The sequence below is a fragment of the Sceloporus occidentalis genome, unplaced genomic scaffold (genome assembly GCF_023333645.1).
Source record: "Sceloporus occidentalis isolate IW3139 unplaced genomic scaffold, rSceOcc1.0.p SCAF_1, whole genome shotgun sequence".
Taxonomy (NCBI): Eukaryota; Metazoa; Chordata; class Lepidosauria; order Squamata; family Phrynosomatidae; genus Sceloporus; species Sceloporus occidentalis.
Window position 1 is genome coordinate 174,187,985 of NW_028316981.1, and position 20,937 is coordinate 174,208,921.

The following is a 20,937-nucleotide window of genomic DNA, read 5'->3' on the forward strand; positions in this document are numbered from 1 at the left end:
CCTTCTCTTCTTGAGTCATTTTGTTCTTTCCACCACCCACGTGGCTTTCTTTTTTAAATCTTTTACACTTTTGCTTTGTCTACTACAACTGCGGGAAAAGGAATGGGAGGAAGATAGTGCTATGTGTGAAGTAATACTTGGTTCACATTACATAACTAAGCACAGCAAAAAAACAGAAGCCTTTTCTGGGTGAGGGGAGAAACTTTCTTCACTTTTCAACATAACATTTCTTGTTGGTGTTGTTTAGGGCAGGGGTTCTCTAACTTTTTACCCTTGCGACTGCCTATGGGAATCAAAATATTTTGTTTGGTTAGTGTGCATATTTTTGTTCACACATTCATGTATATTCCTGTTTTAACATTTTGTAAGGAAATAAGATTGTTCAAATTAGTACCGCTTTATTGAAATAAATTCAATACTTAACTCATGTGTAAATTTTACATATACTGTTTCACACACAGCCACATTTACATGCACCAATGCACACAGATATGTACACACCCAGGCTGAATCTGCACTGCAAACAACACAGTTTAACACCATTTTAACTATCCTATGGAATTCTGGGACCTGTAGTTTGTTGTTGCTCTAGAGCGCTTTGACAGAGAAGGCTAAACATCTCACACAACTACAACTACCAGAATTCCATAGCACTGAGCCATGGCAGTTAATGTGGCATCAGGCTGCACTATTTTTGCAGTACAGATTCAGCAGATTCATACTTTCTTTCACTCAGACACATACTGATTACTCTCTCAGACACAGAATAACACAGAAATGTTTATTCCCAGGGCAGTAATTGGAAGAGTGGAAGTAGAAGAAGCGGTGGCTCAGGATAGGCCCCACTAGAGGCCTTGATCCAGTGAGCTTCCTCACTCTCCTCCTTCTTCTCTACTCAAAGGAGGACAACAGCAAACCTCCTCTGAACAAATATTGCCAAAAAAAACCTCCCATGTTAGGGTAGTCTTAGGGTCGCCATAAATCAGAACCAACTTGGAAAGCACACAACAACAAAGAACAGGAAGGGTATTGTTTTGTCCTCCTCTCCATGGGAGCAAAATGTCTTTGGCCAGTCCAGGAAGAAAAACTGAGAGACAGATAAAGGTTTTGTTTTTTAGAAAAAGGGAATGAAAACATGGATGGAGGAAGAGCTCAGCATCTTGTTCTGTTATTCCCTGGAAAATGTGGGGTGGGAGTGGGTGGGAGGTGGCTTAAGCCTTATCTCATAATCTCCAACATTTCATGGATGGAAACTGGGACACTGTGGTCATGCAACATCAGTGTGGGATCAAGTGGGCAACAGTTAGTAATTAGAGTCAAGAGAGGCTGCAGGAGTTTGCTTTTGCCTGAGCCTCCCGGGAAGGGCAAGATTACACTCCCTCCTCTTTTCTCTCTCTTGCTGAGTTAACTGACTGCAAACTATTGTTGCAGTTTGAGCTCAGTCTGCAGCAATGGATGTATGCTGGAGGGGAAATGGGGAAAGTGGAAAGAAGAGAGAGAGAGACCAGGATATTTTAAATGTAACTGAAAAAGAAGGACAACAGAGAATGTCCCTGGCAAACTGAGACAGTTTCCCCTCCCAAGCATGCATACCACCACCTGTTTATTCATCCCAGGATGAAGCAGAAAGTGGCCCCTTTGGCTGGAGGCCTAGGACCTGCCCTTCCAAGCCCAGTTGTAATGGCACCTTTCTCCCACTCACTCCTTCACCTCTGGAGGTTGCCTTCTCTCTCTCTCTCTCTCTCTCTCTCTCTCTCTCTCTCTCTCTCACACACACACACACACACACACACACACAGCATTTTGCATGCCAGCAACCAACACAGGGGCATTCCCCCTAGGCTTTAATCCTTGTTGTATGACAAGCTGGCATGGGTTGTTTTGAAGCGTTCTTGAGGAGAGGCAAAAAGCAGTCCCAAGTAGGAGTCTTCAATTAATTTCTTAATTTCTAAATTTGACTAATTTGACTAAAATTTGTCCACTACTCTTGGTTCTTTGTGAGGGTGGAAGGAGAGGCTTTTGTAGACAGTCCACGGAGGCTGAGAGTGGTAGACCAAAGGCTCTCTTCTGTCTTGTGGGAAGTCTCTTTTCCTGTTTCAGGGCCAAAGATAACAGGCCAATTGTCACGTAGTGTGAGCCTGCAATGGTGCCTGGACTTTCTCAAATCACTTGTACAGGGAAGTGCAGGGGAGTCATAGTGGGTGGGAGAAGGAGCTTTAACCTCTTTCCCTCCCACCACTAAATCACTTCCCTATGCACCCTGGTTCTATTGCATGGCTTTTGTCTCCAAATCTGCCATCTGAGTACAGCCCGACTGCAGCCTGAGTTTCTTAATGCACTTTGACAGCCAATTTTCAAAGTCGAGAGCTTTCCAACTTTGAAAAATGGCTGCCAAAGCATGTTAAAGGACCCCCCCTCTCTCTCACTCTCACTCTCTCTCTCTCTCTCTCACACACACAGGCCAGTGTTGACAATGCTTATCACTTCCCTCCCTCTCATTCTGTCTGAGGTTCCAGAATCCACATCTCTTTCTAAATAAAGGCCAAATTGTGCTCGTAAGTCACTTTTTAAAATGGTGCAATTAGCTCCCCGGGTAGGGCTCTACTCCTCCTTCAGTGCAAGAGAGGTGAATGCATATCCTTCCTGGCTGCTCTGTTGCCAGATTTTATCCATTGAGAGGAAGCCTGGTGACAAAGGAGAAGAGGGATGAATGTGCACCCTTCCTGACTTCTCCATTACTAGGCTGCCTCCCTGGAGAGGAAGCTTGGCGACGGAACAGCAGGAGGGGTGAACACATCCCTTCTGTCTTTTCCCACTGCCTCACTTGTCCAGCCAGGGTAATGCAGTGGCTGGGTATGGACGAGAGGCAAGGGAGTCTGCCATCAGCTGGCAACCCTATTTAGGTAGCAGGCAGCTGGGAGGTTGGGGAGAGGGGGCAGGTTCAAGTTAGCAGGAAGGGTGGGGCAGATACCCTTGTTGGCAGCCATCTAGGCCCTAGCTAGTGATGCCACGACCAATAAGTATCCCTTACCCCAACCTTCCCTTACTTGAGTGCCCTTTCAGTGCTTTGGACTACAGTTCCCACCAGTTAACACCATCTTGATACTTGCCAAGCTGGATGGAGACCATGGGAGGTGTAGTTCAAAAGATCTGGAGAGTACCAGTTTGGAAAAAAGATGCCTTCATCTCCCCCCAAATTATCTTGTGGACAAGCTTATACGTGACTGTGCTCATCTGTCTCCCATAGTTAGAAATTTCATGAAAGGATGGATGGAAAGCCACACAAATAAAAGATGCTTCTTCTTTTTCTGTATCTTTCAAACAGGGATTTCATCTGATAAGATTGAGAGCTGGCTGGAGGAATGCAGGTGAGTCTACCTATGAGAAATCCTGTGTCTCAGAGGTGGTAACAGGTAGACCAAATAGATTGGATGATAATGGAATGCTTAAGGCTACAGCTGTCTAGAAAGGGTCATTGTGACACTGAGCCAAAAAAATCAATATCTGTATTTCCAGAAATTAAGAGTTGGTTTCTATATGCATTGCAGAGTAAATACATCTTGGGGAAATGCTGAGCTCCCTTTGTAGAGAAGAGTTATTTTTTGAAATGACAAGGAATTAAATTATATTTCCATATAACTCATTCACATATATGATAAAATGTTTGATTCCTGGTAGATTGCATGTAATGTTGCAGCTCACTGGGAAGGGGATGTAGTGAAGGAAGAAGCGGGGGGGGGGGGGCAGTTTCTTTAAAATATGTAATAATATATTCTTCAAAATATAAAATAACAAAAGAACTCCCCCTAAATCAGTAGTATTAAAGATGATTTTAAAGAAATAAAACAGAATACATGAGAGATCATACCAAATGGACAGAGTTGGAATTAGATCTCAAAGATCTGAATTTAAGCCCCATCTATTTAGCAGACTCACTGGACCATGAGTCAAATGGCTTCATTTGAGAAGAAAGTTGCCATGAGGTGATTTTCCCTTTCAATATTTTTTATGATCAAGGGGCCTTGTGATACAATTCCCAAAACATATTGTAAAACAAAACTGCAGTTTCTTAGCCTTAACAAGGAAGTGTGTTTTGAAACATTGAGACATCCCATAATATTATCAGGTAGTATGGCTGTTGCCATACTACAGAACTAATGCAATTTGAAGTTGCTTTTACTCTCGTGATTGAATCCTATGGAATCCTGGGATTTGTAGATGTGGCACCAGAGCTCCCTGATAGAGGAGGATAAATATCTCCCAAAACAATTGAATATTATCAAAGACCATGACAGTTAAAGTGTGCCAAACTGCATTAATTCTGTAGTGTAGATGCAGTCTATGATATTTTGTATCATTCAGCAAAAGCAAAGAGATGAGAGCCTTTTGTCTTTTCCATTATCAGTGTCCCCCCACCCTCCCGCCACACAGTGTTTTTCTGTATAAAGTAGCATTTTACACAAACACACACACACACAGATTGTGCAAACAAATTCTGAATGAAAAATGTAGTCAAAAAATGTCCAAATATTCTCATCATCTCACCCAGCTGGCAGAAAACTTCTGTGATTTTTCATTCTTTCAAGCAAGAACAAAATAAAATCCCTAATCTCAGCATAGCCAGGTGCAAAGCCTGACCTGGAAACTCTTCCAGGCATTTTTGCAAGCTCATTTGGCCAGAAATGAGACCAAAGGTGACATTGAGCCATTTCCCACTTGTCCTAATAAGCACTTACCTTGCAGAACTAGGGACAAAATTGTGGAACAAAATTGGCCTTCTAATTATGCCAATAAAGGCTTTATTGTGTATAAAAGTTTATGAATATGGTACATTGAACAGAATTCAGTTAGGGACATATGCATGCATGATAACTCATGCTACTCATGCAAGGTTAAAAAGTCACCATTGCACAACAGACATATGCTGCTGATAGTGAAAGAAGCAGAATTGTTCAGACAGCATGTTCACCTGTGCCTTGTCTTTTCAAGTTGCACATTGTATATTGTGGCTGTGCATCTTATACATTGCATTATGATTATGCATTGTGATTGTAGATCTTATACTTTGCATTGTGCTTGTGCATCATGCATTGTGCATTGCGTGATGGCATCCAGTTATTGACATGTGTGGGATCTAAATGGAAGACAGTTTTCTAGGGAAATGTGTTTTTGAAAGGTAAAATTTCCAGAGTTTGTACACTCAGCTCTCATCTTACTCATGCGCTGCATCTTCATGGATGTCCACTGGGGGGTGGAATTGTATAACTCATAGTGAAACCTATACACAACAGGAGATAATGTGTAATCAAATGCATCTTACAATTTGGTTGTCCCTTTGCCTCATGGACAAAAAAGTTGCCTAAGCACTGCAGAAATTTGTTGGAAATTTCCTGCTCCTTCCATGGAAGAGTCCACAATAGTTTGCACATACAAATGGCCAGATTAAGGCAGTTGGCAGCCCTGGAACAGTTTCATCAGCAAAGGAAGATGCTAGGGTGGAAGAGGTCACTTGCCAAACAGAGGAGGCAGACAGCTGGAGGAATGTCACAAAGAGAAGTAAGCCAAGAAGGAATTGTTCGGGGAGCTTGCAGCTAGAGAATCGATTCGAAGCTCTTTCCCTTATCAAGGAGGATGAAGAAGAGCAGCATGGACAGACTTCAGGGACAGAGCAGGGGAGCCTGAGAGTCCCACCCGAGGGAACAGTCGCTGCTAAGCCTCGGAGGAGGCGTGTGGTCGTAGTGGGGGACTCCTTGCTGAGGGGTACAGAAGCAGTGATTTGTAGGCCTGACAAGATGTCTCGAGAGGTGTGTTGTCTTCCAGGTGCAAAGATCCGTGATGTGACAGAGAGGCTGACAAGACTGGTCAAGCCTACTGACCAATACCCCTGCTTTTGGTCCACGTGGGAACTAATGATACTGCAAGACACAGCATTCAGAACATCAAAAGGGATTACGAGGCGCTTGGTAGGAAGCTGAAAGGAATGGATGTACAGGTTGTCATCTCGTCTCTTCTGCCAGTTGAAGGGCATGGTCCAGGAAGGGAGAGGAAAATAGCAGATGTGAACAACTGGCTTCGCAGATGGTGCCGCCGAGAAGGATTTGGATTCTTCGATTATGGGCTGCGGTTCCATGAGGAGGGACTTCTTGCAACAGACGGGTTGCATCTCACGCCAGTTGGAAGAAATGTTTTTGCCAACAGTCTCAAGAACTTGATCAGGAGAGCTTTAAACTGAGTTCCGAGGGGAAGGGAGACAATATTAAGGAAGGCGAAAGGGATGGCGAAAATAGTCAAACTGACATAGAGGAAACAAGGCAAACAGTGCAAGGACCCAACAGTGGGAGGCAAAAAAACTTGCACAGGCAGCAAGTAAAAGGGAACCATGGTCTGCGATGTCTCTACACTAATGCACAGAGCATGGGAAATAAGCAAGATGAACTCGAACTCCTAGTACAACAAAGCAAATATGATATAATAGGCATCACTGAAACCTGGTGGGATGAGTCTCATGATTGGAATGTGGAAATAGAGGGGTATAACCTTATTAAGAGAAATAGGCCAAACAGGAAAGGAGGAGGAATAGCACTATATGTCAGAGATATTTACACCAGTGAAGAGATCCTGGACATCAATCATGGAAGCCAGGTGGAGAGCATCTGGATAAGAATCAAAGGGGAGGGAAACAACAAGGGTGTTACGGTGGGAGTCTACTACAGACCCCCAAGTCAGACTGAGGAATTGGATGATATCTTTCTAGAACAGATGACCACACAGTCAGAAAAGAGAGATGTAGTAGTGATGGGCGACTTCAACTATCCTGATATTTGCTGGAAGTCAAACTCAGCAAAATCCTCAAGGCCTAGCAAATTCCTCACTTGCCTGGAAGACAATTTCATGGTCCAAAAGGTGGAAGAGGCAATAAGGGGGTCAGCTATTTTAGATCTGATCCTAACCAACAAGGATGACTTGGTTAATGAGGTGCAAGTGGTGGGATTATTAGGTGGAAGTGACCATGTTCTCCTGGAGTTTGTAATACAGTGGAAAGGAGAAGCCAGGCAGAGTCAGACACGCATCCTAGACTTTAGGAGAGTGAATTTCAGTCAACTTAGAGAAGAATTGAGGGCGATTCCATGGTCAGAAATACTAAAAGATAAAGGAGTTCAGGACGGATGGGACTTTCTCAAAAGGGAGATACTGAAGGCAGAATTTCAAACAGTTCCAGTGAGAAAGAAAAATGGGAGGTGTCTCAAGAAACCAGGATGGATGACTAAGGAACTTTCAACTGAGCTAAGATTGAAACGGAACATGTATAAGAAATGGAAAAAGGGGGAAATCACGAAAAAGGAATTCAAAGAAATAGCAGGCATGTGTAGGGGTAAAGTCAGAAAAGCTAAAGCGCAGAATGAACTCAGGCTTGCTAGAGAGGTTAAGAACAATAAAAAGGGCTTTTTTGGATATGTCCGCAGCAAGAGGAAGAAGAAGGAAACGGTAGGGCCACTGCGTGGAGAAGATGGCAAAATGCTAACAGGAGATAGAGAAAAGGCAGAATTACTCAACACCTTCTTTGCCTCAGTCTTCTCAGAAAAGGCAAAGGGTGCTCAACCTGAGGATAATGGAGCAGAGGACAGAATAGGGGAATTTCAGCACAAAATAAGTAAAGAGATAGTAGAGGAACACCTTGTTAATCTAAATGAATTTAAGTCTCCGGGACCAGATGAACTCCATCCAAGAGTATTAAAAGAACTGGCAAATGTAATATCGGAGCCATTGGCAATCATATTTGAAAACTCCTGGAGAACAGGAGAGATCCCAGCAGACTGGCGAAGGGCAAACGTTGTCCCCATCTTCAAAAAGGGGGAAAAAGAGGATCCCAACAATTATCGTCCAGTTAGTCTGATATCAGTTCTCGGAAAGATTCTGGAGCAGATAATTAAACAAAGAGTCTGTGAACATCTAGATGGCAATTCCATAATGACAAAAACTCAACATGGATTTCAGAGAAACAAGTCACGCCAGACAAATCTAATCTCTTTCTTTGATAAAATTACCAGCTTGTTAGATGAAGGGAATGCTGTGGATATAGTATATCTTGATTTCAGTAAGGCCTTTGACAAGGTTTCCCATGACATTCTTGCAAACAAGCTTGTAAAATGTGGGCTAGACAAAGGAACTGTTAAATGGATCTGTAATTGGTTGACCGGCCGAACCCAAAGGGTGCTCAACAATGGCTCCTTTTCATCCTGGAGAGAAGTGACCAGTGGGGTCCCACAGGGCTCTGTCCTGGGCCCAGTGCTATTCAACATCTTTATCAATGACCTGGATGACAGAATTGGGAGCATACTTATCAAATTTGCAGATGACACCAAATTAGGGGGAATAGCTAATACCCCAGAGGACAGGATCAAGATTCAAAACAACCTGAATAGACTAGAAAGCTTGGCCAAAGCTAACAAAATGAAATTCAACACAGAGAAATGTAAGGTATTGCACTTAGGGCGGAAAAATAAAATGCACAGATATAGGATGGGTGACACCTGGCTGAATGAAACTACGTGTGAAAGGGATCTAGGAGTCCAAGTAGACCACAAGTTGAACATGAGTGAACAGTGTGATGCGGCAGCTAAAAAGGCCAATGCTATTTTAGGCTGCATCAATAGAAGTATAGTGTCTAGATCAAGAGAAGTAATAGTGCCACTGTATTCTGCTTTGGTCAGGCTCCACCTAGAATATTGTGTCCAGTTCTGGGCGCCACAATTCAGAAAGGACATTGAGAAACTGGAGTGTGTCCAAAGGAGGGCGACAAAAATGGTGAAGGGTCTGGAAACCATGCCCTATGAGGAACGACTTAGGGAGCTGGGGATGTTTAGCCTGGAGAAAAGAAGGTTAAGAGGTGATATGATAGCCCTGTTTAAATATTTGAAAGGATGTCATATTGAGGAGGGAGCAAGCTTGTTTTCTGCTGCTCCAGAGAACAGGACCCGGAACAATGGATGCAAGCTACAGGAAAAGAGATTCCACCTGAACATTAGGAGGAACTTCCTGACAGTAAGGGCTGTTCGACAGTGGAATGCACTCCCTCGGAGGGTGATAGAGTCTCCTTCCTTGGAGGTCTTTAAACAGAGGCTGGATGGCCATCTGTCAGGGATGCTTTGAATTGGATTTCCTGCATGGCAGGGGGTTGGACTGGATGGCCCTAGTGGTGTCTTCCAACTCTACGATTCTATGATTCTATGATTCTATGATTCTGTCTTCCCCAAACTGATAGTGCAGAAGAGACAATATATTTCATGATCTTGGGTGGAAGGAAGAGTTAAACTCACCTTTGTGGTGCACAGTGATCATCATAAAGAGAACGTTAATGTGGTGTAGTAGTAAAAGAGTGTTGGATTATGGAAGATCCGGGTTCTAGTGTCCTCCTTGAACACACTGGATCATTTCTGATTTTGGGAACTAATTACGATCAAGCTATATGGACATATTTGATTGACATTTGCATAGTCAAATAAAAGGTAAAACAGGAATTTCTAGGTAAGACTGGAAGGCAATCCAGCCTGAAATCCTGAAGAAAGCAATTACTGTCAGAATTGACAGTATTGAGCCAGAGCTAGATGAACCTTTGGTCTCATTCAACATGAGGTAACTACCTATGAAACATATTGTGTGCCCTTAGGCCTGAGGGAGAGGCCTCTTAAGGTATAGACTGGGATCCTTGTTGTTAGATCATACATCTAAGGCCAGAAGAGTAATTTTATTAGCACTGAAAATGCACTCTAAAACGTGTGAAGCTTAAACACTGGCATATTTTGCTTTAAGAAAGGTTTCCCTGGGTGTCAGATTGTGTTTTGACTTTAATCTACTTGAATCTTCTGTTTTTTATTTTGCCCTGGGGGTGGCTCTATTTGGAAACTAAGTGGTTGTAGGTTATGTAGAATTACTTTTAATTAAATTACAATAAAGTAATTGTAAATGATGCAACTTTCCATTTCTTTCAGCTCTTCAGTGGAGCCCTTGGCTGAGAGCATCCCTGCCCTTTTGGCCTGTGGTGAGTGTTTTCCACCTCTTCTGTTATTTGCTGCAGGGATGGGTAACCTCTGGGGATCAGTGAATTGGATACTCCAAGCCACGGGGGTGATTTTGGTGGTGTGATGCCAACCAGAGCAAAACACTTTCACTGGAAAAGAAAATATGAATGAAGTGTATATCTTGCCTTGAAGCCAAATTACAGCACTTCAGGGCAGCTTGCAGAAATTCAGTTTCAAAGGAGGATACATGATGGAGCATTCCCTGAGCCCATGTTTTAAAATGAACATGTTTTGTTTGTATATGTGTGTGTTGGTTGTTAACATTGCACTGTTGACATACAATGGCAACTTCAGCAGAAAATGAGGTGCAGGGAGATAGACACAAATGTATGTGGCTTATAGGCTGAGTGTTGTGCTCCTTGGATTTTACTGTGTCTGTCTTTCTGAGAATAAAGAGAGAGAGATGGGCTTGAATATTCCTGGGTTGTCATTCATGGGGCCCTCTGGATGTTGTTGGGCTGGAATTCAAAGCAATCCTAACCACTGGCTGTATTGGCTTGGACTAATGAGATTTGCTATTCAAAACACCTGGAGGGCTGTCAGATGCCCAACTTGCTGGAACAGTGTAAGGCTCCTTCCTTCCTCACAAAAAGTCTGGCCAAATATAGTATCAGGGCTATGTGCACTAAATACTAAAACTATTTCACATAGTTTTATATTTTATTATAACCTACATTCTGTTTTTTAAAAAATGAACCCTGCAACCTGAATATATAATCAAATAGAGCAAATTTTCATGATGTCTCCTGTTTGCAGAACTTACACAGCTTTTGCTTATCATCTGGGAAGAAGGAAACTAACTGTTCAGGGCAATGACCCTGGTACTGGAAGTCTTATTCACCAGCCCGTCCTCTGATTCATGAGATTTCACTGGCCATTGCCTGCAAATCAAGCAGCCTATTAATTAATTAATTAATTAATTAATTGTTTTATTAACTTAAACAGTAGTGCATCTTAGTATTTTTTCTTCTGGACCAGAGGTTCCCAAACTTTTTTTCCTCATAGACCACTTTCAAAATTTTACTGGTTTTGGTGGACCCCCTGCTGCTACATTTCTACGATATTCCCAAAACTCATCAAAAAATGTGAAGATTAGACCCCCCTAGACCCCCGTCGAGTCTGGACTATGAGCCCTCCTGTCATTTCAGTAGCCATGAGACATACAAAACACACTTCTTTTTTCTTTCCCCACCACCCAGTTTGTTCCATGCTTCATATCTACTTGATATACTAAAACAAGAAAATTTGGTGCCCACACCAAGAAATAAAACAACCTGGGCTCTCCACGAGCGGAGGAGGAGGGAGCAGACGCCCAGCGCACACACCACCCTCCACGGGGACGCAGACGCGGAGCGCAGCGGGGCCCTTAAAAGCCCCAAAGCCAAGCCCTGCAACCGGCTCTCCACGAGCGGAGGAGGAGGGAGCAGACGCCCAGCGCACACACCACCCTCCACGGGGACGCAGACGCGGAGCGCAGCGGGGCCCTTAAAAGCCCCAAAGCCAAGCCCTGCAACCGGCTCTCCACGAGCGGAGGAGGAGGGAGCAGACGCCCAGCGCACACACCACCCTCCACGGGGACGCAGACGCGGAGCGCAGCGGGGCCCTTAAAAGCCCCAAAGCCAAGCCCTGCAACCGGCTCTCCACGAGCGGAGGAGGAGGGAGCAGACGCCCAGCGCACACACCACCCTCCACGGGGACGCAGACGCGGAGCGCAGCGGGGCCCTTAAAAGCCCCAAAGCCAAGCCCTGCAACCGGCTCTCCACGAGCGGAGGAGGAGGGAGCAGACGCCCAGCGCACACACCACCCTCCACGGGGACGCAGACGCGGAGCGCAGCGGGGCCCTTAAAAGCCCCAAAGCCAAGCCCTGCAACCGGCTCTCCACGAGCGGAGGAGGAGGGAGCAGACGCCCAGCGCACACACCACCCTCCACGGGGACGCAGACGCGGAGCGCAGCGGGGCCCTTAAAAGCCCCAAAGCCAAGCCCTGCAACCGGCTCTCCACGAGCGGAGGAGGAGGGAGCAGACGCCCAGCGCACACACCACCCTCCACGGGGACGCAGACGCGGAGCGCAGCGGGGCCCTTAAAAGCCCCAAAGCCAAGCCCTGCAACCGGCTCTCCACGAGCGGAGGAGGAGGGAGCAGACGCCCAGCGCACACACCACCCTCCACGGGGACGCAGACGCGGAGCGCAGCGGGGCCCTTAAAAGCCCCAAAGCCAAGCCCTGCAACCGGCTCTCCACGAGCGGAGGAGGAGGGAGCAGACGCCCAGCGCACACACCACCCTCCACGGGGACGCAGACGCGGAGCGCAGCGGGGCCCTTAAAAGCCCCAAAGCCAAGCCCTGCAACCGGCTCTCCACGAGCGGAGGAGGAGGGAGCAGACGCCCAGCGCACACACCACCCTCCACGGGGACGCAGACGCGGAGCGCAGCGGGGCCCTTAAAAGCCCCAAAGCCAAGCCCTGCAACCGGCTCTCCACGAGCGGAGGAGGAGGGAGCAGACGCCCAGCGCACACACCACCCTCCACGGGGACGCAGACGCGGAGCGCAGCGGGGCCCTTAAAAGCCCCAAAGCCAAGCCCTGCAACCGGCTCTCCACGAGCGGAGGAGGAGGGAGCAGACGCCCAGCGCACACACCACCCTCCACGGGGACGCAGACGCGGAGCGCAGCGGGGCCCTTAAAAGCCCCAAAGCCAAGCCCTGCAACCGGCTCTCCACGAGCGGAGGAGGAGGGAGCAGACGCCCAGCGCACACACCACCCTCCACGGGGACGCAGACGCGGAGCGCAGCGGGGCCCTTAAAAGCCCCAAAGCCAAGCCCTGCAACCGGCTCTCCACGAGCGGAGGAGGAGGGAGCAGACGCCCAGCGCACACACCACCCTCCACGGGGACGCAGACGCGGAGCGCAGCGGGGCCCTTAAAAGCCCCAAAGCCAAGCCCTGCAACCGGCTCTCCACGAGCGGAGGAGGAGGGAGCAGACGCCCAGCGCACACACCACCCTCCACGGGGACGCAGACGCGGAGCGCAGCGGGGCCCTTAAAAGCCCCAAAGCCAAGCCCTGCAACCGGCTCTCCACGAGCGGAGGAGGAGGGAGCAGACGCCCAGCGCACACACCACCCTCCACGGGGACGCAGACGCGGAGCGCAGCGGGGCCCTTAAAAGCCCCAAAGCCAAGCCCTGCAACCGGCTCTCCACGAGCGGAGGAGGAGGGAGCAGACGCCCAGCGCACACACCACCCTCCACGGGGACGCAGACGCGGAGCGCAGCGGGGCCCTTAAAAGCCCCAAAGCCAAGCCCTGCAACCGGCTCTCCACGAGCGGAGGAGGAGGGAGCAGACGCCCAGCGCACACACCACCCTCCACGGGGACGCAGACGCGGAGCGCAGCGGGGCCCTTAAAAGCCCCAAAGCCAAGCCCTGCAACCGGCTCTCCACGAGCGGAGGAGGAGGGAGCAGACGCCCAGCGCACACACCACCCTCCACGGGGACGCAGACGCGGAGCGCAGCGGGGCCCTTAAAAGCCCCAAAGCCAAGCCCTGCAACCGGCTCTCCACGAGCGGAGGAGGAGGGAGCAGACGCCCAGCGCACACACCACCCTCCACGGGGACGCAGACGCGGAGCGCAGCGGGGCCCTTAAAAGCCCCAAAGCCAAGCCCTGCAACCGGCTCTCCACGAGCGGAGGAGGAGGGAGCAGACGCCCAGCGCACACACCACCCTCCACGGGGACGCAGACGCGGAGCGCAGCGGGGCCCTTAAAAACCCCAAAGCCAAGCCCTGCAACCGGCTCTCCACGAGCGGAGGAGGAGGGAGCAGACGCCCAGCGCACACACCACCCTCCACGGGGACGCAGACGCGGAGCGCAGCGGGGCCCTTAAAAGCCCCAAAGCCAAGCCCTGCAACCGGCTCTCCACGAGCGGAGGAGGAGGGAGCAGACGCCCAGCGCACACACCACCCTCCACGGGGACGCAGACGCGGAGCGCAGCGGGGCCCTTAAAAGCCCCAAAGCCAAGCCCTGCAACCGGCTCTCCACGAGCGGAGGAGGAGGGAGCAGACGCCCAGCGCACACACCACCCTCCACGGGGACGCAGACGCGGAGCGCAGCGGGGCCCTTAAAAGCCCCAAAGCCAAGCCCTGCAACCGGCTCTCCACGAGCGGAGGAGGAGGGAGCAGACGCCCAGCGCACACACCACCCTCCACGGGGACGCAGACGCGGAGCGCAGCGGGGCCCTTAAAAGCCCCAAAGCCAAGCCCTGCAACCGGCTCTCCACGAGCGGAGGAGGAGGGAGCAGACGCCCAGCGCACACACCACCCTCCACGGGGACGCAGACGCGGAGCGCAGCGGGGCCCTTAAAAGCCCCAAAGCCAAGCCCTGCAACCGGCTCTCCACGAGCGGAGGAGGAGGGAGCAGACGCCCAGCGCACACACCACCCTCCACGGGGACGCAGACGCGGAGCGCAGCGGGGCCCTTAAAAGCCCCAAAGCCAAGCCCTGCAACCGGCTCTCCACGAGCGGAGGAGGAGGGAGCAGACGCCCAGCGCACACACCACCCTCCACGGGGACGCAGACGCGGAGCGCAGCGGGGCCCTTAAAAGCCCCAAAGCCAAGCCCTGCAACCGGCTCTCCACGAGCGGAGGAGGAGGGAGCAGACGCCCAGCGCACACACCACCCTCCACGGGGACGCAGACGCGGAGCGCAGCGGGGCCCTTAAAAGCCCCAAAGCCAAGCCCTGCAACCGGCTCTCCACGAGCGGAGGAGGAGGGAGCAGACGCCCAGCGCACACACCACCCTCCACGGGGACGCAGACGCGGAGCGCAGCGGGGCCCTTAAAAGCCCCAAAGCCAAGCCCTGCAACCGGCTCTCCACGAGCGGAGGAGGAGGGAGCAGACGCCCAGCGCACACACCACCCTCCACGGGGACGCAGACGCGGAGCGCAGCGGGGCCCTTAAAAGCCCCAAAGCCAAGCCCTGCAACCGGCTCTCCACGAGCGGAGGAGGAGGGAGCAGACGCCCAGCGCACACACCACCCTCCACGGGGACGCAGACACGGAGCGCAGCGGGGCCCTTAAAAGCCCCAAAGCCAAGCCCTGAAACCGGCTCTCCACGAACGGAGGAGGAGGGAGCAGACGCCCAGCGCACACACCACCCTCCACGGGGACGCAGACGCGGAGCGCAGCGGGGCCCTTAAAAGCCCCAAAGCCAAGCCCTGCAACCGGCTCTCCACGAGCGGAGGAAGAGGGAGCAGACGCGGAGACGCGAGAGCGGCTGGACCTGCAAAGCTATAGCTAAAAGCTACAGCTTTCCCTACTATCTTATTTTATTATTTTGGAAAGGTAATAGAGAAGCTATAAAAAATAGTAAAGAACTTATATAAGGGCGGAAAAAAGAAAAATTGTTTTTCTCTTTACTTTTTGGTTTATATAACAACAAATAACAATACCTCCTCCAATAGCCGCTTAGTACAATCAGCAAGGCGCAGCAACTTTCTGTGTTGAGGCTAACCCCCCAACACAAAGAACGTAGTGAAGTGTTGCTGTTGAAAAATCAACAGTGAAAAGCCCAATCTGGAAGATTGGACTCGGAGACAATCACAAATTACTCAATTAACTTTTTTTTTCTTTTTTGAAGACTAGATGAATATCCTTGTCATCTTGAAGGAGGGGTTAAGAAGAGACCTTTAGACCCCCAGAAGCCTGGCGCTTCTAGAACCAACCAACTTCACTACGAACTGCCATAAAGGGCATAGCTACGCTTTAATTCAGTTTACACGTGCCTTATAATTTAGATTAAGACCATTTGATACTGCAGGGTGGGAATTCTCAATTTTTAGAACTCATTGAAAACTGTTTGACAATATTGGAAAATTTAGAATTGCTGCAAATTTTCTCTTTGAGGATTGGAAATTGGGGCTTCTTGAATCAAAGTATAGATTAAGTTTCTATGCTATGAGGGGTGGGAAGCTCCAAATTCAGATTTATTGGAAATTGCTTAACAGGTTTGGAAAACTCTGAATTGCTGAAAATTTTCTTTTACTTATATGTAAAAACTTTCCTGATGATTGTAAAATTTGCCCTACTTGTGCTTTGAAGTTTAGCCTTAACCTATTTCTTCTTAGGGAGTGGGAAGCTTCAACCTCAGACTCCAGTAGAATTTGCTTGATAATAATAATAGAAAATCTTCTCTCTGACAATGTCAATTTTAGATTTGAATTAAATGGTAACTGTATCAAGGTAAATAAGGGGAAAAGGCAAAAGAGGGGAGGAAACTACAAAGGAAGTGTAAAGAAAAGTGTAAAAGTAATAGTAAGAAAGACAATTATGAGTAGTTAGTTAATTGAAAGAGTAAATCTAAATCAGGATGGAACAAACGGAACCACTACACTCAACCCCATTAGAGGAACATGCAAAAGAACCAGTAGCGGCCCAAAATATCAACTCAATAATTTTAGAAGAAATACAAAGGCTGAGAGCAGATACAGTATAAGGGCTGAAATAAGAGCTGAACTTAAATCTGAGCTAAAGGAATGGAGGGAGGAAATTAAGAAAGAAATACAAAAAGAGCTCCAACAATTTAAAGAGGGTATTAATAATATTACAGGTGAAATTCAAGAAATAAAAGAGAAAATGCAGGATATAGCAGGAGACACAGTAGTTTTACAAAGGAAAACAGAGACATTAGAGAAAGCATTACAAACTGAAGTAAACTCCTGAATATCCTTGGAACACCGTTTAAAAGGGAAAGCTCTAAGAATTAGAGGATTAAAGGAGAAACAAGGTGAAGACCTTGTTGAAAGAATTATTCCCCCCTTGGCCCAGTTCATTAATTGGCTGCCAGAACAACTGGATTTAGAAATTGACAAGATTTATAGAGTTAATTCTTGGATAGCCACAAATAAAAAATTGCCACGTGACATCTTAATTCATTTTGTAAGGGAACGAGTTCGAGATCTTTGTATTGAGACAAACTATAAAAAAAACTTCTATTTAGAAGAGCAAGAACTCCAGATTTTCAAGGATTTACCAATTCAATTATTAAGAAAAAGGAAACCCTACTCAGACTTAACTTTCTACTTAAGACAAAGTAATATAAAATATAAATGGGCCAGAACGGAAGGAGTTATCTTCTCCATAGGACTCCAAAATTACCTAATAGATTCCCCCCAAAAAGCAAAAGAATTTTTGGAAAATTATTTGAGAAAAAACGAAAGAAAAAGATCAGAGGATAAAGATTTAAATATAGAGGGGGTCGACAAAGGAGAGGTGGGGAAGGACCAGAAAGGATATACAAAGTCAGATAGAGAAAATAGAGCAAAAAAGGTAAAGAAAAAATCCGCTAAGAAACGAAGTGAATCTGAGGAATCTGAAGAAGGGGAGCTAGAGGAGGATACGGAGGAGTCAGGATCGGAATTAGAAGAATACTCCCTACGAAACACAAAAGAACGAGACAAAAAAAAAGGAAAGAGACAGGACAACGGGAAAAAATCAAGGAGAAGAAAGGGAAAGAGATAGGGTGGGGGGGAGAAAATCTTGCTCTGGTGAAAGATGTCTTGTAAATTAATATCATGGAATGTGAATGGTTTAAATTCCAAATTTAAAAGAAGTAAAATTTTTCATTTTTTGTACAAACTTAAAGAGGATTTTGTCTGTTTACAAGGAACACATATTCAACAAAAAGACAAAAGACTTTTAGATAAACCTAAATTAGGGAAAGTATTTGTAGCTGCCAGTGAAAGACAAAAGAAAAAGGGAGTGGCGACTTATGTAAAAAACTCAAAATCAGCAAAAGAGTTATTTGCAGATAAAGATGGTCATTACCTAGCTGTAGAAGTAGTAATCCAAAATGAAAAAGCTATGCTGTTAAATGTATATGCCCCCCTTGATCACAAGTCTAAATTCTATAAAAAACTACATAAAAAACTTCTTGAGTATGACTATCAAAAGGTAATAATTGCAGGAGATTGGAATGGGGTAATCGACCCATTAATAGATAGATCCTCTCATAGGAAAAAAAAACATCAAGGTAAACTTCCCCAAAGTGCAATGGAATTAATACAAGATCTAAACTTGATAGATATATGGCGAATACTCCACTGGAAGGATACAGACTTTACTTTCTTTTCAAATAGATACAAATCCTGGTCTAGGATCGATTTTATTTTACTCTCTAAGATAATGTGTAAAGAGATTCAAAAAATTGAAATTCTGCCTAGATTGCTATCCGATCATTCCCCGGTGGAATTAACCTTCAACAAAGCTAGAAGGGAATATTCATGGAAATTAAAGGACCACTTACTGTCAGACGAAGATACAGTCTTCAAACTAAAACAACAACTAAAATATTACTTTCAAGAGAATATGTCGGATAATTTGGAAATGCGTACCATTTGGGATGCGAGTAAAGCGGTAGTAAGAGGTTTACTTATTCAACAGGAGATTAGGGAAAAAAGGGAAAGGGGGAAAATAGAGAGAGATTTGATAGAGAGACTTAAAAGAAAGGAAAAAGAGCTAAAAAGGTACCCACAGAATGGAAAATTAATCCAGGAAGGAGAAAAGCTAAGATACCAAATAGACCAAAATGCCACAAAGGAACTGCTTAATAAATCTAAGTATATAAAACATTATCATTTCGAAAATGCGAACAAAACGGGAAGGTGGCTGGCAAGAAGAATTAAGGAAGAGAGAGAAAAAAACCTAATAGTAAAGTTAACAGTCAATAAGAAAGAAGTAACACAACAAAAAGAATTTAAAAATGTGGTAGCAGAATATTTTGAGAATCAATTCCAAAATACAGAGGGAAAGAACAATCGTCAACAAGATATTTTACAATATTTAAGGAAAGATTTGATCCCTATAATTCCCGAGAAAGCCTTAAAAGAGCTGAATGCAAAAATTACAATAGATGAAATTGATAAAGCAATTAATAACTTAAAGGATAATAAAGCTCCAGGTCCAGATGGATTATCTGCAAAGTATTATAAAACATTTAAAGAAATTTTATTAATACCGTTATTTAAAACATTTCAAGAAATTGATCAAGGTAAATATCCACAATCGTGGGAAAATTCATTAACTACACTGATACTGAAAGAAGGAAAAGATCCATTAATACTGAGCAGTTATCGTCCCATTGCTCTTCTCAATCAGGATTATAAAATCTTTGCTTCAATTCAGGCTGATCGTTTGAAAAAAATATTATCGGAATGGATAAATGAAGATCAAGCGGGTTTTTTACCTGGTAGATATTTAAAAAATAATATTAGAACGGTACTGGATATCCTGGAATATTGTGACCATAATACCAGTCAAAGGGTAGGTATGATCTTTTTAGACCTGGAAAAGGCCTTTGACATGGTAGATTGGGATTTCATGAAAGAAGTATTAAAAATAAGTGGAATCCAAGGGAATTATATGAACCGGATTAATATGATTTATAATAAACAGAACTCCCAGATAATAGTAAACGGAGAAAAAACAAGGCCATGTAAGATCAATAGAGGTACAAGACAGGGGTGCCCTCTCTCTCCTTTACTATTCTTAATGGTGATGGAAATGCTAAACAGAAGAATAAGAAGTGAGGTCTCAGTTCAGGGGATTCAAATCAATAATCAAACATACAAACTTCGTGCCTTTGCAGATGACCTTGTAGTCTTTCTAGCAAACCCTAATCATTGTATAAATAAGCTACAAGAGATATTAGACGATTTTGGAACAATAGCAGGATGTAAAGTTAATAAAAGTAAAAGTGGAATCCTGATTAAAAATTTATCATTACAAGAGATGGAAGATCTTAAAAGCAAATCAGAAATCCAAATTATAAAACAGGTTAAATACTTGGGTATAAGAATCTCAGGAAAAAACTCTGAGTTATACGAGAATAATTACAATTATACATGGAAAAAAATTAAAGAAGATCTTAAGAAATGGAACAGACAGCAGTTTACATTATTGGGCAGGATTGCATGTATTCAAATGTGTATACTGCCCAGAATGCTCTTTTTATTCCAAACAATACCAATATTGAGTAACAAGAAGCCATTTCATATCTGGAACAGAGATATCGCGAAATTCCTGTGGCAGGGGAAAAGACCCAGAATTAAGTTTAAGGTAATGTGTGATTGTAAGGAAAGAGGGGGCCTAGGCCTACCTAATCTAGAAGTGTATTTCAAAGCTTGTGCATTGACATGGATCAAGGATTGGATCCTTTTACAAAATAAAAAAATAATAGATTTAGAAAGCTTTGACTTAACAATGGGGTGGCATGCATATTTGAATTATGAAGATTGTAAAAAAAGGAAAGAAATTAATCAACATTTTTTTAGAAAACCTCTTTTTAAAGTTTGGAATTCCTTTAAAAAATATTTTTATACAAAACTCCCAGGGTGGCACTCCACCCAAGAAGCATTTCACAAGCACCAGAATATAAAAAGAAAACATTGGATCTGTTATAACGATGTGTTAATAAAAACAACAGGAGGGGTAAGAATTAAAACAAGAGAGGAATTAGAGAAGGAAGGAACTGCAATTCATTGGTTTAGCTATAAACAAATTGTAGAGGAATTTAAAAAGGATAAAAAAAATTATGGCTTTGAAAATGAAGGGAATATCGCAGATAAAATACTGACAGGAGGGGAAAAACATATGATTTCTAAATTTTATAAGATTCTCCTAAGAACTGAGATGGAAAATGAAGTTGTGAAAATTAATATGTTAAAGTGGATGCAAAATATTGGGAATAATATATCAATGGATTGTTGGGAAAGATCATGGCTAAACACCCATAAATTTTCAAAGTGTAACAATTTGAAGGAAAATTATTTTAAAATGTTCTTTAGGAGTTATTTAACACCTATTCAATTGGCAAAAATTAAA

The 20,937-nt window shown here is 45.4% G+C and overlaps 1 protein-coding gene across 1 annotated transcript in view; it reads left to right on the forward strand.

The window, feature by feature from the left end:
- The window catches only part of TESPA1 (thymocyte expressed, positive selection associated 1), a 41,880-nt gene that overhangs the window by 9,535 nt on the left and 11,408 nt on the right, over nucleotides 1-20,937 (forward strand). Inside the window, exons 3-4 of the mRNA XM_089509261.1 lie at nucleotides 3,326-3,368; nucleotides 9,990-10,039. Of these exons, the coding sequence (XP_089365387.1) occupies nucleotides 3,326-3,368; nucleotides 9,990-10,039 (93 nt within the window). The remainder of the gene's footprint in view (nucleotides 1-3,325; nucleotides 3,369-9,989; nucleotides 10,040-20,937) is intronic.